The sequence below is a fragment of the Ochlerotatus camptorhynchus genome, unplaced genomic scaffold (genome assembly GCF_037179485.1).
Source record: "Ochlerotatus camptorhynchus isolate MF236.1 unplaced genomic scaffold, CSIRO-AGI_Acam_v1.1 ptg000203l, whole genome shotgun sequence".
Taxonomy (NCBI): Eukaryota; Metazoa; Arthropoda; class Insecta; order Diptera; family Culicidae; genus Ochlerotatus; species Ochlerotatus camptorhynchus.
The window spans coordinates 4698149-4715880 of NW_027040693.1; the positions used below are offsets into that span (position 1 = coordinate 4698149).

Here is a 17732-nt window from a genome sequence, read left to right on the forward strand (position 1 = left end):
AACTACTCAATTCGTACCTTCTCAAAATTGTCCTTTGATCGGTTGATTTGTACAACAATTTTTACACTGCCGTACTATAACGGAACTATCAACTCTATAATTGAATCTCCTCATTTATCGTATAAAATTTCCACTTTAAGTCTGATATTTGACGTTAAGCATATCCGACTATGTAAATCGTTAAATTCACGCATGAAGTAATAACACATGATTAGTTAAAGTAGATTATTTTCAATTTTTTATTGATTCTTCTAGTCACTTTCTGAAGGCTCCTTCCATAAATCCATCCTTAGAATTTTCATGCAATTACCTCAGAAATTTCATAAATTTCTGCTTAGAATAATCTTGGACTTCTCCCCTGCATTCAATTGGAAATTCAATTCGTATTCTCCTTACAATCCCAAAAGTATTTCCTCAGAATTCTCAAAACAAAAATTCATCACAAACTTTGAATCTCTTCTCAGAATTCCTTTGAGATTGAACCCTCAAACTTCGATTCCATTGGAATTCTGCTCGGAATTTATTTCGAACTGTTTAGAATCACCCCAAAATTCTTTTAGAACTATCGGCAGAGACCATCTTTGGAGTTAACGGGATTTTCATGGAATTTTCATCAGATCCCCCTTAAGCAAACATTTCAGAACTAATTTTGAATTTTTATTAGAATTGGACCTAGAATCCTCGTCCAATCATCATAGAATTCTTCTCAGAACTCTCGTTAAAATGCACTCTCAATTATATTAGAATTATTTCCCAAATTGTTTTGGCTCTGAATTTTGCGTCTCTAATAATTTAAACAATAATCAAAAGCGACGCTCGTATGTGTTAAGCAAAGTTTAACTATATAGGTAAACCTGGCTTAAAATTTAAGCGGAGAAGAAGAAATCGGTCCTCACAGCACTTAATTTTACATGAGACTTCCGTAGTCTGTACTTTGGTATTCTTCTCTGATATATCTTGGTGTCATCCCTAGAATCCTTTAAACTTCTCTTAAAATTTACTTTGGAGTTCTTGATCATCCTTGAAAGACGTTTGAAAATCTATCACAGACAAATACCGTTGGAAAGTTTCCAAGGTTTACAATTTATTTTCTGGGAAAGGAGGTATATTTTCTCCGATTTTCAATAGAAATTGAAGGCATTTCCCAATAATTTTCCAGGTGTTCTAAAGTTTTGCGGTTCACTGGTCACCCAGATATGTATATTTTTTTAAACTACTGTAGACTACTACTGTAGTGCCAAGCACTCAATTTAAACATTTTGTTGATGTTTTTAAATTTCACTCTATTTTAGTAGTGAAAAAGTGACTTTAGTGATTTTAGGGAAATAGTGACTTTTTGGTGGAAAAAGTGACTTTTTAGTGACTGGCTTCAAAATAGTGACCAAGTGACCTGCTACCAGCCCTGCAATGCTAAACTATTTGAATTTGCATGAAAAAACATGCGGAATTGTTCATAACAGTTTAGAGTATTCCTGAAATCGCAAAAGTCGGAAATAGGGACTGAATTCTGCCTGGCAGCTCTAATTGAACTGATCTACAGTCAATTCTCAACAAGTCGACATCTTGCTAGAGAGCTAATTTAGAAGGCTATTACAATGCGAAGTGGTCCAGAATGGGAATTAAGCACGAAATATACTAAAATTGAAACTTTAGAGAAACAATATGTTCTACAAAGTTGTTTCTTAAAGTTAGGTCCTTATTTTGGTGTCAATTATTACTAGGATAGTCCAAATTATCATTGAAATAAAAAAATCATTTTTTATTAGTAGATATAAAGGACTATATTCTTCGGCAAAGTTGTTTACTCAGCTAATTTCAATTCAATTCAATTTTCCTTAATTGACTTGAGGTGTGTCCAAAAAAAAAAACAAACAATGTTTTGCTCTTTTTGTTTTGTTTCAAAATTATCAGCAAAGTTGTCTTCAGATAACTTTTAGAATTTTTGAAGACGCAACTTTTTTCGCGCAGAGCTCGTTGATATCTGTTGCCGATCAAGAGTTATTTTTATTTTTCTATTAAATATACGCCTTTTTAAATCTATTGTCCCAAATATCTCAGCGAAGGACTTTTGAAATTTCAAATGTTATGTAAAGTAAATTTAAAGTACTTTCAATTAAAATTATCAGATCTTTAATTCAAGGGGCGGACCCCTTGGGCGTGGCATATTTTGAGAGATGTTTATATCACGAGATCTCAACCATATATGATGTTGCATCCTTCTGCAAAAATGTTCAGGATTTCAAAAGTATGGCTAGTTTTCGACAACATTTACTCACTAGATGGCTCACAGTGGGATAAAATCAAAAAAGTGAGACATGGCCATTTGCGACGACACTATTGAGTATAGCATTTTGAGGTTTTATAAAATGTTTCTTAAATTTTTGAGTACTTCATTTGAGTGGTGAATTTTTTGCTTAAGAGGGGTATACACTAAGATAAAAAAATTACTTTTTTATTAGTTGAAGATGTTAATTTTAAATAACAGACTAAAATGGTAATTTTTATACGATAGACAGAGTTGGAAAAAACCGGTTGCGTACCGGTGCGGTTCACCAAAGCACAACACGTGTTCTCGACTGCTACACACCGTGTTTGGTTTAGATGCTGGTTGTGTTTCCATCTAAGCTTGTAAACCAACGCGTGTTTCGTTTACACGACAACCGGTTTATGATTGATTTTCGTTTACCGGTAAACGAGTTTGGTATTTTACGGACGTGCAAGTGTTGCCAAATTTTGTTTTACATTTTATATAATTATTTTAAAATTATCTTAAAACATCTTACCCACACCAACAATTTATGACCGCCACCATTTCAAAATCCAAGATGGCGACTTTCGGTTAGAGAAATACTGTCAAATACCACACAATATGGGTATTTTTAGAATCGACATGACGTGTAGGGACCGAAAATCAATGTCTGACGCCATTTTGAAATCCAAGATGGCGACATCCGGGAAAAACTGGGAAATACTGTAAAATACCACACAATATGGGTATTTTTAGAATCAAGATGACATGTGGGGATCGGAAATCGATGTCTGACGCCATTTTGAAATCCAAGATGGTGGCTTCTGGTTAGAGAAAACTGAAAAATACTGTGAAATACCCCACAATATGGGTTTTTAAGATTTGGGATGACGTATATGAACCGGAAATCGATGTCTGGCGCCATTTTCAAACCCCAGATGGTGACTTCCGGTTAGATAAAAACAGGGAAATACTGTCAATACCCCACAATATGTGTATTTTTGGAATCATGGTGACGTGTAGGAACTGGAAATCTATGCTTGACGCCATTTTGTAATCCAAGTTCATGAAAAACTGGAAAATACTGTCAATACCCCACAAAATTGGGTATTTTTGGAATCGAGATTAATTTTTAAATCCAAGATTGTGGCTTCCGGTTAGAGAAAAACTGGGAATTACTGTGAAATACCACACAATATGGGTATTTTTGGAACCGGGATGACGGGTAGGGACCAGAAATCGACGTATGACACACTTTTGAAATCCAAGTTGGCGGCTTCCGGTTATAGAATCAGTGAAATATTGTCAAATACCCCACAATATGGGTATTTTTGGAATAAGGATGACGAATAGGGATCGGAAATCGATATATGTTGCTATTTTTAAATTCAAAATGGCGGCTTTCGGTTAGAGAAAAACTAGGAAATAAGGTAAAAAAACCCCACAATATGTGTATTTTTGGAATAGGGATGACGTGTAGGGACCGAAAATCGATGTCGGACACCATTTTTAAATCCAATATGGAGGTGGGGTTTGTTACCGTATTTCCCAGTTTTTCTCTAACCGAAAGCCGCCATTTTGAATTTTAAAAAAATACCCCCATACTGTGGGGTATTTTACAATATTTTTCAGTTTTTTTTCTACCGAGAAGCCGCCATCAGTTTGGCACTTTGAATTTTGATCATCTAAGCTTTAATTCTTTTGCACATTCGGCAGCACTGCACCTCTATTTACAGCTTTTTAGCCCAACCGTTTAACCATGTGCAGCAAGAACCAGGTTCGGTTTGCAAAAACTGAACCGAATCCGTGGTTGATATTCCATACACCCGATCCCAAACTCGTTTACACATGTAAACGGTGCTGATGGATTCGGTTTTGTTTTCGAAACCGAGGCCCGGTTTTGGTTTCAGTTTCGTTTACCGTGTAAACGAAATGAAAACTTTACACGGTGTGCACCATTCGTTCACACGTGTTGCGATTTTGAGGACCGTACCAGTACATGTGTGTACCGGTTGGTTTTCTTGTCCACCACTGACGATAGATGCGGAGATGAAAGTATAGAATTGATAGTTCCGTTAGAGTACGGCAGTGTGAAAATTGCATATAGAGAGTAGAAAGTGAGCAAGGACAACTTTAGGAAGGTACAAATCGGTTTGATCATCTCTCTTTACCAAACTCCCCCGTTGGAGAGGGATGGTGAGGGGTATTCCCCCCGCCACCACTGGCAAAATGAGATGATCACACGCTCAAGTACCGACGATGTGCCTCTTTTTGCCAGTGGTGGCGGGTGGGAATACCCCTCACCATCCCTCTCCAACGGGGGAGTTTGGTAAAGAGAGATGATCAAACCGATTTGTACCTTCCTAAAGTTGTCCTTGCTCGCTTTCTACTCTCTATATGCAATTTTCACACTGCCGTACTCTAACGGAACTATCAATTCTATACTTTCATCGTCTCATCTGGTCTGCGTGGGCGTGCCTTGCGTTCCCAGAAATCATCGATAGAAGTCATTGTTTAAAAAAGCTGTTTCGCCCTAATTCCAGCTCTATCTAGATATGGTTATTTTCGGAGCGATGACAACGCGTAGATTCCGAAAATCGATTTTCGACCTCAATTTGGAATCCAAGATGACGGCCATCGGTTTTCAAAAAAGTGTCAAATATCCTAAGATATGGGTATTTTCGGATCGGGAACAACGCGTAGATGCCAACATTCGATATCCAACGCCATTGTGGAATCCAATATGGCGGCCATCAAGTTTCAGCAAAAGTGTCAAATACCCTACAATATGGGTATTTTTGGGACGGGAACGACGCGTGGATGCCGAAAATCGATATCCGACGTCATTTGTAGAGTATTTAACACTTCTGCAGAAATCGGAAGCCACCATCTTGAATGTCAGACATTGATTTCCGGCCTCTAGATGAGTAGAGCTTCAACACTCGACGCCATTTTGGAATCCAATTTAGTGGCCATTGGTTTTCAGAAGTGTCAAATACCCTACAGAACGGGGACAACGCGTAGATGCCGAAAATCGATACTTGACGTTTCACGAAAAGTGTCAAATACCCTAAGATCTAGGTATTTTCGAAACAGGAACGATGCGTGGATGCCGAAAATCGATATCCGACGCCATTTGTACGGTATTTAACACTTCTGCGGAAATCGGAAGCCACCATCTTGAATTTCAGACATCGATTTCCGGCCTCTAGATGTCACCTCGATTCCAAAAATGCTCGCATTGATCGGTATTTGACTGTATGTTACTCTTGTTATGAATAAGATTTTAAAATGCCGTCAAACGTCGGTTTCTGACCGCCAGATGTTAGTGGGATTTCGAAAATACCCACATTGATGGGTATGTCAGTATTTCCCACATGTCATTCCCGTTCTGAAAATACCTATGTTATTAGACACTATTTCTCAAATCGGAAGCCGTCGCTTCGGATTTCAAAATGGCGATTACGATTTCCGGCTTCTAGACGTTAACCGGATTCTAAAAAAACATATGTATGCTATTTGATATAATTTCTCATTTTTCTTAAGGGGGGAGTACACTTTGATTTTTCAAACAAATGCATTTTTTTTGGCTTAAAATGTTCCTTGGGATGTATACTTTAATTTAGAAAAGACTCCAAGTCCGCCAGAATATTCCTTACCGCTTTACGAAGCGATTTCCTAAAACATGTACCGGCGCGCTGAGAGAGCAATTTTATCTTTAAACGCGTTTATCTCGAAACTGGCGTGGGAAATAACTCTAACCAGTTATCATCAAATTTGGATATCGCCTAGGTTTTCTTGTTCAGAATTAAATTCTGCTTAGAAATACGTATCCACATTTTCGATTTTGTCAAAAATGGATTTTTAATCCACGATTTTTTAAGCATTTTTAGGGTGAAAAAATGGACTTTTTTTTCTAAGGCCACAACTTTTGAAAAAATTAATTTAAAAAAAATCGGAATACGTATTTCTAACCCAAATTTCATTACTAATCAGGATAAGCGATTTATGTTTCAGGATCACATGGAAAGGAGTATTTTCCCACGCCGTTTTCTGACTTCCGCGCGAGGACGCCCGCGCGACCTGGTGCACCGGCCACGGGGAGACGCCAATCGAGTTCAAAAAAATACAAATTGTAGTTCGAAGGATGACTAATAAATGGGTTATAACATATATGCCCTCCCTGAGTGGGGGAGAGGTAGCTCATCGATTCTTCCGGTTCGCCTCCTAGCACCGTGCTATAAGGTACCAGGCGATAACCAGGGTAGTTGATCGATAGCTCGATGACGTCATTTCGTTGGCGTCTGCAATGGGAAATTCTCATAGCAGGCGTTGACGATGGGACGTTGGCGAGTTGTTGAATAGCAACTATCGTGGTAACTCACCGATTACCTGTCGATCTGCCAAATTTGGAAAGACGTCTGCATTGAATTGTCTCATATAATAATATTCCGCCCACTATATCACAAGAAATTGCGAGTAGCTGAGTGGAATGGAGATAAGTTAAGCATTGGGTACAGGACCAAGTCTCCCCTGGGTGGTGCCAAAAGATGAGCGCAATAGAATCATCAAGTTGCCATAAGGCACGGATGAGACTATTGCATGGCTGGGTAGTCAAAGTCTTCCATTCGTTAGTCATTTCAGGTGGACTAGAACAGGTTTAGGTGGGCGTTGGCCAGATTTGGATTTTTCAGATGTAATCCTGGATAGGACCCTGTCATTGAACGTCGCGTGAAAGTGGAACTTAATGAAGGCCTAAGTACTTTTTCGTAGTTTTTAGTTTTCGGATTTGAAAGATCGTCGGTTACAGTCCCTCCCCATGGACATGGAGGTTGACGATACTGAAGCAAAGGGTTATGTTTAATTTCTTTATATTTGCAACGATGATGATTTCCTATAGTGACACATATCACCTTCTTAATGCTTCAGTATGCCTCAAACGATTAATTCTTGGTTGTTAATAGAACTTCCTTGATGAAATGAGCTGCTTCATGCAGAATGAGCAATTCTGATTATAGTATCAGATTTGTTCTGTATACGGAGGAACTGGGAGGGCTTATTAGAAACTTCTCACCAATAAAGTAATAATTTTCTAGTAAATTTTGCATTTAATTATATTAATACTTTATTTTTAGCATACGATACAAAAGTGCTCGTTTTTGCGTAAAATAATCAATATTTATTTTGTAATTACGTTTAAAAGTTTTTTTTTGTGATCTGAAAATTTTCCTAGTTTGGTTAGAAGTTTCGAAGCTAACGCATGTCCGCAGGCCTAATAGAAAGATAGGCAGAAAAAGTGATTTTCGGAGTTTTATTCGTTAGGTGTTGTAGTGGAGATTTGTGTTGTTGGATGCAGGAGGAGATTGGAGGGCGGGAGTTTGACGCATAGAGCCTGCCAATTTCGCTTTCAGAATGTCGCAGTCAGCGGTTTTATGATTCGTGAGCGCTCGCGATTCGTAGAACCGTTGATTGTGACTGCAAGTGGATTTGACAGGTTTTGTGAGTCGGACGTTTGCTTTTTGGCCTATTCTTGTGTCTAACATGTGCAGAGTATCATTATAGAGTCTAATGGTTTTGAGATTCCTGGTTGCATGAAATATATTTGTGAGAATATCTTTTTGAGATTTTAGTAGTCACGTTTTGTTTGTAGTTTATATTTTATTTCTTTCATGTAATTATCGTAAATAATAGTTATTCAATAATAGATAGTTCATCCATATATTCGGACTTTGACGCGAAGCGCTGTGGATTATGAGATGCTTGATGACCCTGGAGGGATCGATTTTGCTTACTGAGCAAAAAATCATGGATTTAATTTCAAGCTCTTCCACAGCACAATAAATCGCCACCATCATTTGTATATTTGATATTGAACATTAATCTTGGAAACTATTTGCATATCAAGCGAAAACGTAGTCCTGTATTGTCGCGAAGCGTTATGGTTCTGAGATGCTCGATGACCCTGGAGGGATCGTTTTTGCTTACTGAGCAGAAAATCATGGGTTTAATCCCAAGCTCTCCGTCATGACTCTTAAAATTCATGATCACTAAACAAAATGAATATGTTCTTTCGATAGCCGGCTATCGATAGATTAAATAAACAACAAATAAACAATACATACTTTTGGTTGCATCGCCAACTTGAGGTGAATCCTAACCGAATACCCTACCCAACCCTCCAACTCCGTAGCACTTATGAGGGTGTCGCTAAGTCGGTGGCCTCTCGTTAAGTAAGTACTACATCAACATTTCCTTCCCTATCCCTAGTTATGGTAAAGATGGGCGTGGCCGGGAATAGCGACAGTCATGCTTCTGTTACTCTTGTTTTGATTGGAACCAATGTTTACTCCCCAGCATTATTCCTGAAAGTAGTCTTACTGAGAATTTCAGAAGAGACGTGAGTGTCGCTAGTATCCAATCTACGAAGTATATCATAACAACGCTAACGCTAACATATATGCCCTCCCTGAGTGTTTTATTGCTTAAAAAAATTAACGAAAATGCCTTACTTTTTACGTTCAAAGTGTACTACCCCCTTAAACTAGAAGTCGCCGTCATGGATTTCAAAATGGCGTCGGATATCAATTTTTATTCTCTAGACATCATCTCGATTCCAAAAATTATCATATTGATGGGTATTTAACAGTATTTCCCACTTTTTCTTAAACTGGAAGCCACCATCTTGAATTAAAAAATGGCGACGCATATCTTTTTCCAATCTCTAGCCACCAGGCATGCGGTGAGGCCCTCCGGGGCCCTACCGTGCCACAACATACCGTGAGTGTGCAGGATGTGACCCGAAAGATGGTGAACTATGCCTGATCAGGTTGAAGTCAGGGGAAACCCTGATGGAGGACCGAAGCAGTTCTGACGTGCAAATCGATTGTCAGAATTGGGCATAGGGGCGAAAGACCAATCGAACCATCTAGTAGCTGGTTCCCTCCGAAGTTTTCCTCAGGGTGATTGCAAAAATACCCATATTGATGGGTATTTCTCAGTATTCAATATTTTGACACTGAAGAAGTCTGCATATTTTAGACGAAATACGCGTATCTGTCAAGGATATGCAAATAAGGTAGTGGAATTAAATTGAACCTAATATTTTCTAATTTTTATTAAATCGGAAGCTGCCATCTTAGATTTCAAAATGGCGTCGAATATCGATTTTCATTCTATAGACGTCATACCGATTCAAAAACTACCCATATGGATGGATCGGCATAAGTATTTCCCACTTTTATTTAAAGAAATCAACGATTTCCGGCCTCTAGACGTCGATATGCTTCCAAAACTACCTTTACTGATGGGCATTTGACACCGACAAACCGACATGAAACCAGTGGCGACGCGTAACCTCTCTTTTTACCTGTTCAACATCTTTGAAAACTTTATTTAGGGTTATGTTTACATTCAATTCAGTTTCAAAAGCCATAGGGTCTTCTAGTTTCACTGATTTGTATCCATTGGAACCAATATTGTTTTGTTTGTTTATATTTTGGGAGTTGTTGAACAGGTAGATTGAGGTTAGGGCGACGCCACTGCATGAAACTAAAACTTAACTCTTGATCGAGAATCCATAACGGCCGATTCAAATGTGCAGCGATCCCAGAAATGTTTCATCTAGATAAAAATAATTTGTCCGAAATAGATTAGACACGAACCAACTCATAAATGTTGTACGCGTGTTCGTCAGTTTGTGCTTTGATCAGAAATTTATTTGTAATTTGTATGTCGGTTTGCCGGTTGTATTTCCGCATTTTATTTAAAAAAAATCAACGATTTCCGGCTTCTAGACGTCAATCTGCTTCCAAAAATACTTATATTGATAGGCATTTGACAGTATTTCCCACTTTTTCTGAAATCGGAAGCCGCCATATTGGATTTCAAAATGTCGTTGGATATCGATTTTTGGCCTCTAGAGATCACTCCGATTAAAAAAAAATACCCATATTGATGGGTATTTGTCAGTATTTCCCACTTTTTTTTTAAATCGGAAGCCGCCATTTTGTATGGCGCTTGATATTGATTTTATTCTCTAGTCGTTATCCCGTTTCCAAAAATACCCATAGTATTTGGCCGAATATCAAGCGTTGAGCTGCCAAAATTTCACTCAATCGTTTTGTCGACCACTCATTTGTAAAAAAAATGGTCGAATATTTGCGAAACTTCGCATGTAAACAGCGAATACCAGACCAAATAGCACTATTCGGTGCAGCTCTAGTATTTGACAGTATTTTCCACATTTTCTTGGACCGGAAGCCGCCATCTTGGACATCGACATGACATCGGATATCGATTTCCAGTTTCTAGACGTCACCCCGATTAAAAAAATACACATATTGATGGGTAAACAAACCACCCGTCAATGATAAATTTAACATCCACGTGCGCATGCGCTTAAATGGATGAATGTGGATCGAACAGTTTCGCTTCAATACGAAAGTAAGTTCATTTGACAATGAAATACGAAATGAACACGAGTCAAGCAAAACCAAACAGCATGAAAACTGAAACGAAAGTGGTTCTGTTGATGTTGAAGGGGATCTGCTCGAAGAAAAGACAGAATGAGTTTCAATTGAAAGTGATGGTTGACAGCTTCGTCGTCGCTTGACGATTGTCGATTGAAAGTGACTTTATTGGGTCTTGGTGTGATGCAAGGGGATGCCTAATGAATTTTCTAGTAAATTGCCATTGCTGTTTTCATGACCATTTTTCCAAGTATTTACATTAGGGTGAGTTCCCTATTGCTCTTTCAAAGCTTATTCAGATCCCCGACAACTGTACAAAATTTGAACGAATTTGGTAACATTTGCGGAGCAATTTTAAATTTTGCATGTGAAACGAAACGATCCTTTTCATTTGCTTACCAAAAATCTAAATATTGCTCAAATTTCACCAAAACTCGGACTTAGATTGAGTATACTATACCAAACAACTTTGCCGACGCTGTAACCCACCCTAATGTACATACTTGGAAAAATTGTCACGAAAACAGCAAAACGTAATTAAACATTGAGGTAGGTAGAAAATTCATTAGGCATCCCCTTAGATCCCCATAAATTGTATATGTGACCGTATGGTACAAGTTGCTGAACGAAATTACGTTGCTAACCTGCAAGATACACCCTGTTAAAGATAGTGTTCAAAAATTAAAATACGGATGTAAATCTTTTAAACGAAGAAAAAGCGATTTAAAAATGTGCATTTTTAGAGCACTTACAACTTTGTACAACATTGAAAAAATTGGAAAATTCTAACAAAAAAGTTATGGTAAAAAACGGTTTTTAAGGGGGTACTACCGTTTGTACTTCATTTTCACCCTATAACTTCGTAAGAATATTATCGTGTTGGACAAAGTTTCTTAAAATGACTTCATTTACAATTTTTCCATAGATGTTCATCAGTTTTAACAAGACTAACAAAAGTTTTTATCTTAGTGCATACCCCCCTTAATCACAAATTTTTATCACTTAAATAAAGTACTCAAAAAATGAAGAAACATTCTAGAACAGGCCTGCACAACCTTTCTAAGCATGCTTTTTAAAATGCCCGCGGGCCGCACGTTGGGCGGTGCTGTTCTAGAAGATACCAAAATCCTAAATAGTTTCGTCACAAATCGCCATGTTTCCCTTTTTTATTTCGTCCCAGTGTGGCACTAAGACGAAAATGATCAAGTTGGGCTTTCTTATGTACACATTATATAACGCTATCTACAGATCATGATTATATGGATGGTTCCCATCTTGAGCAATGGAGAATACCTATTCTGAGACAAAATGTTTAGTTCAGAACTTAATCACCATGCGGCGCTAGTGTGACATTCAATTTGCATTGTTTGCCCTAGCATAAAAATTGGACTAGATAGAAGGTTTCCGTCTTGGATAAAGTTGTTCAGATGGACAAGACCTATACTATGGTAAAGAGTTTAATTCAGAATTCACTCACCAGACAGCGCTAGTGTAACATTCATTTTGAATTTTTTGTCCTTACTAAATATATGGGCTGGATAAAAGATTTTAGTCCTCGGCAAATTTGTTCAGATGAACAAGACCTCCTTCTACTTTGGTTTCTTATTTCTTTTATTTTCTCTTGAAAATTTGGGTAGAAGTAGTTTAGAAACTATTGCATCAGAACTTTAGAATCCCTTGCAATTCTGGAACAACCGGTACTCAGAGAATTTGAACACTCAGCGATCATTAAATCGCTAATTGTTATCTTCTGACATGTTTTATGTGACTTCAGCGAAAAACAGCATTTTAACTGTAATGCCATTTGCAAGCTTGCGTGGTGACATTGTTGAATTGAAAGCGACTGAAATGAAAGATTAGCACAGATCCACCCCAAAAAAAAAAGCAATCAAGGGGAAAAAAAAGAAGAGCAAACCAAAGAAAATCAAACGACAACAACTCTTACTATGGTGTGAACCATGACTTATACTACCGGACGGTGCCCTGGTGGGACTCTGGCGGGACGCTCGGGCGGCGTCGCACGTCTGATCCGGATGCCACTCGGCCTTGCAGTGGTAGCAGAACTGTACATCGCATCCGGGTCGTTCGCAGCGTATCCGCGGGCAGGAAGCGCACCCACTGGCAACGACGGCATAGCTGCAGTCCGGTCCCGGACACCAGCGCGAGTCCGGATCCGCCAGCAGCACCCGACGCACCATAAAGTCTTCGTATTTGGTTATGGCAGCGGGGAACGCCTTCAGCAGCGTTTGGATGTCAGTCGGGTGCATCGATTCCGGACACTGCGGGCAGCTGATGTCCGTTCGGCTTTCGGAGATTTCGATCATCAGGTAGTTCTCCAGGCAGCCCCGGCAGGCGTAGTGCCGGCAGTTTAGCAACGAGAAAAATTCATCCCCGGCCGGAAGGCTGTCGTAGCAGAGCGGGCATTCCTCCGGTGATTTGGTGCTGGCTGCCACTCCGGAACCGGATCCGGCCGTACTTTTGCTGTGCAGACTATTCGATGACTTATGACTATTTGGCGTAAGTTTTGAGGTGGAGTTGCCTCGGTCCAGGTTGCCCGGTGAGTTGGCCGAATGTTGCGAAGTGGAATCGGAATTGTGCTGCAATTGGAATGGAGAGAAAGAGAAATTGAAGGTTAATGGAATGCTGATAATTGGTTCAAGGCCAAATAATGAAGAGGCACGAAGTAAAGGTCAGTGAAGCGTTTAATTTCACCTAAACGGAGGACGGCGCAGTAAGACTAGCAGCGAGCCAAATGCGCCAATATAATTACGTACACCAACGGAAGCGGTTTAATGGATGACGGTCGGTTCGAAATGGATTTAATAGCAAGACATCGTTGAAGTTTTTGATTGACAGGTTAGAGCGCGTGGGTGACGGATGGATTGGCTTTATTGGCCCGTGCACGACTGTGCTGTGCTCGGTGGTTGGATTTTTAAATCGTTTGGCTTCATTCATCTGCCTATCCAAATTAAAGTTAAATCGCAGTTTTCACAATCAAACGTTGATTTGTGTCATCAGAAGACTAAGACATTAGGATATGAACAGAGGAACAATCGTTTCTAAAAAGAGGCTGACTTTCACGTTGTTCGTTTGGGGAAACCATCAACCACCGACGGCGACGGACGCCGTGCTCCAAAACGAACAACGTCAAGAACACTGAATGTAAACAATCAAGCGCATGCCGAACGGCTCTTAACGGTGAATGGTTGTGTTGTAGGCATTTAAATATAGAAAAACCGATAGAGCGATCGAATGCGTTTCTATTGAACACACAACGCCACCGGCAGAAGGTGTCAGGCTCTGTGTGTGTGTGCCGGTTTTTCGATCCATTCGAGTGCGCAATTCCATTTGCTGGCTGGTGACAATGAATCACCCACGGTAAACCTCAAGTGGTTTGTTTTTATTATTGACTCGGACTCGGACCGAACAACAATCGAGAATCACTTAGTATCAAGCTCAAGACAATGAATGAGTATCAATTTACGTTAATGATTCAATTAATTTCGAATAAGGTGGAACATTTTTGAAGCAGAGCTTACTCTCATGGCCTTGCGCGTAACATTAACATGTATGTTGAAGCATCTTTGTTTTTAACAACCTTTCAATCAACAGGATTATTTCGACGGCTAAAAACACACTACAAAATGAAGGCGAAGCAGTTACGGGTATCATTTCCTAGTCTAGTCTAAAGCATTTTCAGGTGAAATCTGCCAGAAAAAGCACGACTCTTTCCAATCGGAATGAAACTTTCAACGTGTTTTTAGCATTGGAGATTGTGATTTTTCCACAGATCACGCGACCATTTTGACTCAAGACTAATTTTTTGAAAAGGGCGTATGAGTTTTCACATATAGGTATGTATATATATATTTTTTATAATGCGTTTATTTTTCCAGGCTCATTTGCCAAAGCTTTGCGGAGCCGACATTCATTGTTTAAATTACAAAATTACTTAAAAATAACGTAAGTAAAGCCCACTCGCGGCTATCTCGAGGTTGGGGGTAACAAATTGTAACAAATGGATGACATGGTAGGGATTGAGAACACAAGGTTTGGAGAGCAATGTGCTATTGATATAGAACTAAGCGACAAACTGATAAAAGACAAGCATGGGGGTACACCGATGGGCAGCTATCAACTTGGGGGAACACAAGATGACACTAACTACTAAATCCTCGGATCAATCCGTGTTAAAAACATATAAATTAAATTGCAATAGTCGAGATCTCGGCTCACCAATATGTCTCTAACGGGCCGCATAGGTTGTTTTTATCGGGCCCTGAGGGATGCGGATAACTCGGATCTAGGAACACAATAGAGGGTGCATGACCAAAGCACGTGGTCAATCTCGTGATAACCACTGCCACAAGCGCACAAATTGCTGCCTGTGAGCCTGATTCGAAAGAAATGCGAGTCTAACGAGCAGTGATTGGACATGAGCCTCGACATGACACGTATAAAGTCACGGCTCATGTCCAACCCTTTGAACCATGGCTTGATAGACACCTGTGGGAGAATAGAATGTAACCATATTCCCAGATCACTCTCATTCAATTTTTGTTGCCAGTTGGTGAGGACTTGCTGACGGATAATTGAGAAAAATTCTGCAGAGGCGATTTGTCGATCAAAAATATCGCCTTCCATAGCGCCTACTTTAGCCAACGAGTCCGCTTTCTCGTCACCCGGAATAGAGCAATGAGATGGGACCCAGAATAAAGTGAAGATATAGGAGCAGTAAGATAAAGTACTCAATTTGACTCGGATTTCGGTCAGGAAATACGAGGAGTGCTTCATCGGCTTCATATTTTTTTTTGTTTGGTATCGAGCGGAGCTGCGTGACAGCTTAGTTTTCAAGACTTGACCCATTTGAATAAATTTTGCTTCTATCTTTGACAATACAGCAGAAGGACTAGCCTATGTTGGCAGCTTGAACACTGGATTCCGTGTGAATTGTTTCAAGATAGTTATAGAAAAAAAATGCTGTGACGTGTGCGCGTAGAAACATCCGCGTAGTAATCCGATTGAAGAAGTAAATTCTTGTCGAACGAAATATCTAAATTATGTATGTTACGAAAACCGCGCGAATTCCGAAAGCCGTGCGAGACAACCGAAGCGAGAAAAAAAAGGCTTATTATCATTTAAAGAGTGCCACCAAAGTAAATGTGACAGCCTATGTTGGCAAGTTGATTAATTTTGGTTTCCTCCCTAGATATTCTACTTATTTCACTATTGAGCCTTGTTTCAATTTAGTTATTTTACCCAACATATCAATAATTTCAAAATTTCATAACCGTATCGAACAAATTCTAAACAACATAAGCTCAAAAAACTCCTGACAAGCTCTACCGAATTGCGAATCACTTCTGCGTAAGCCCCGTAGACGTAGGCGTGTTGATTCCGACAGCCGCGAAAAGTTAAACATGCATCGATGCGACAATACCACATAAGAAAAGATTGATTTTACAGTCACGCAGGGTTTAGTTCATAGATCAACATTGACTGCCGTTTACAAATGTAAGTACTTGAACACTAAGAAATAAGTTAACTCAAATACTTTAACCGCATATATCGTAGATTTCGCGTATTGAGATTAATCGAGTACAATAAAAGGGGAAAACAATACCTACAAAAGATTAAAAGTTATTAATTGTCCAGTGGCCTTAACCTCAATCTACCCAACTCTCAAAACATGTGTGTTTTTCAACCGATTCGAATATGAATATGGTATTAAATCTGTTTTTGAAAGTTGGTGCACAGGTTAAAAGTGAGGTTACGTGACGCCACTGTAATTGTCACATAGGGGAAAAGTTGGCTTCGGCAATACCTTAACCTATTATCGTCAGGGGGTCCAACAACGTCCTTGAGAGCTCAATTTTGGCATGTGGATACATTGTGTTTCAGAGTAACTATTGGCCAAATTAGAGTGCTCTAGGACTTATTTTAAATTATAAAGGGGAAAAGCTCCAACTACGCTCACACGTTTCCACTAGGTCGTCCCACAATATTACGTATGGATATATCACAATAGAAGCACGCCACAGTGGAAATCCCGAGCCATAGTTCAAACACTTATTCCAAATCAAAATGAAGTACATATAAGATTAGTTACAATACCATGTACAAAAATGGTGTTTAAGATTGTTCCTTGAGTAATACATCAATGAAAACAACAATGAAAGCTTGTCATGCAAATAGAAGGAGCACTGTTGGGCTCTTTCTGAAATATTTCAATAGTATAATTCCCTTGCAAACCCAAATAAATCTATCTGCGTCAAAATAGATAAAATGAGAGTGATTTGCGGCAAAACCCGCCAGTATCACACCCAACGTCAGTGCCTATACGTAAGCGTACTACGACGCGGCTCTCAATCAAAGGAGTAACAAGTGTGATACTATCACTGCTGGACTAGATCTTTGGTTTTCGCATGCAGTGGTTCATCAGAGAGGGGAAGCTTAGTAATCCCCATTGCCTGCCCATGGCGCCATTCTATCGCGGCATGAGCCAGCAACGCTGGCCATAAACCTACCGTCTCCAACACTCCACTATAAAGCATAAAATTAAGCCCACCCACCAGCAACAAGGTGCAAAAACTAGCCAAGGGGAGGGCATTTCATAAATTCTTCTAATTATATCGAATCTCACAAAGGAATTTCCTATAAAGAGCATTTGAAGTGATTTGAATGATTTCCTTTTGATTACGTTATACATGATGACTAACAAATAGAAACTTCCGGATTTTCTCAGATTTTTTTTTAAATTTTACTGGTTGTGTTTTATTTGTTTATTTGTTTATTTAATTCGCAATAAAAGTAGTTAAATTGTCGGCTGATTGCACGAATTGGCTCATTCTGCGTATAATTTCTGCCTCGTGGCTCCAAAAACAGAAATTCGCGTTGACGAAGAGGTCTCTCAGGAGCATACATATTTAGCTGGGCCAGCAACGTTGGACAGTCGATGTCACCCGTGAGAAGCTTTCCAGCAAACATAGCTTGAGCGACCGTCCGTCGCACCACTA

At 39.3% G+C, this 17732-nt stretch overlaps 2 protein-coding genes across 5 annotated transcripts in view; both read right to left on the minus strand.

The window, feature by feature from the left end:
- The window catches only part of LOC135702959 (uncharacterized), a 222516-nt gene that overhangs the window by 134533 nt on the left and 70251 nt on the right, over positions 1 to 17732 (minus strand). The window lies entirely within an intron of this gene.
- LOC135702951 (E3 ubiquitin-protein ligase RNF19B-like) overlaps positions 1 to 17732 on the minus strand; it is a 208901-nt gene that overhangs the window by 87741 nt on the left and 103428 nt on the right. For 2 of the 4 annotated variants that reach the window (XM_065224023.1, XM_065224025.1), the window contains exon 3: positions 12689 to 13313. In XM_065224023.1, coding sequence (XP_065080095.1) covers positions 12689 to 13313 — 625 coding nt within the window. Of the gene's footprint in view, positions 1 to 12661; positions 13314 to 17732 lie in introns of all 4 variants that reach the window. The other 2 variants (XM_065224022.1, XM_065224024.1) reach the window with 1 other exon arrangement.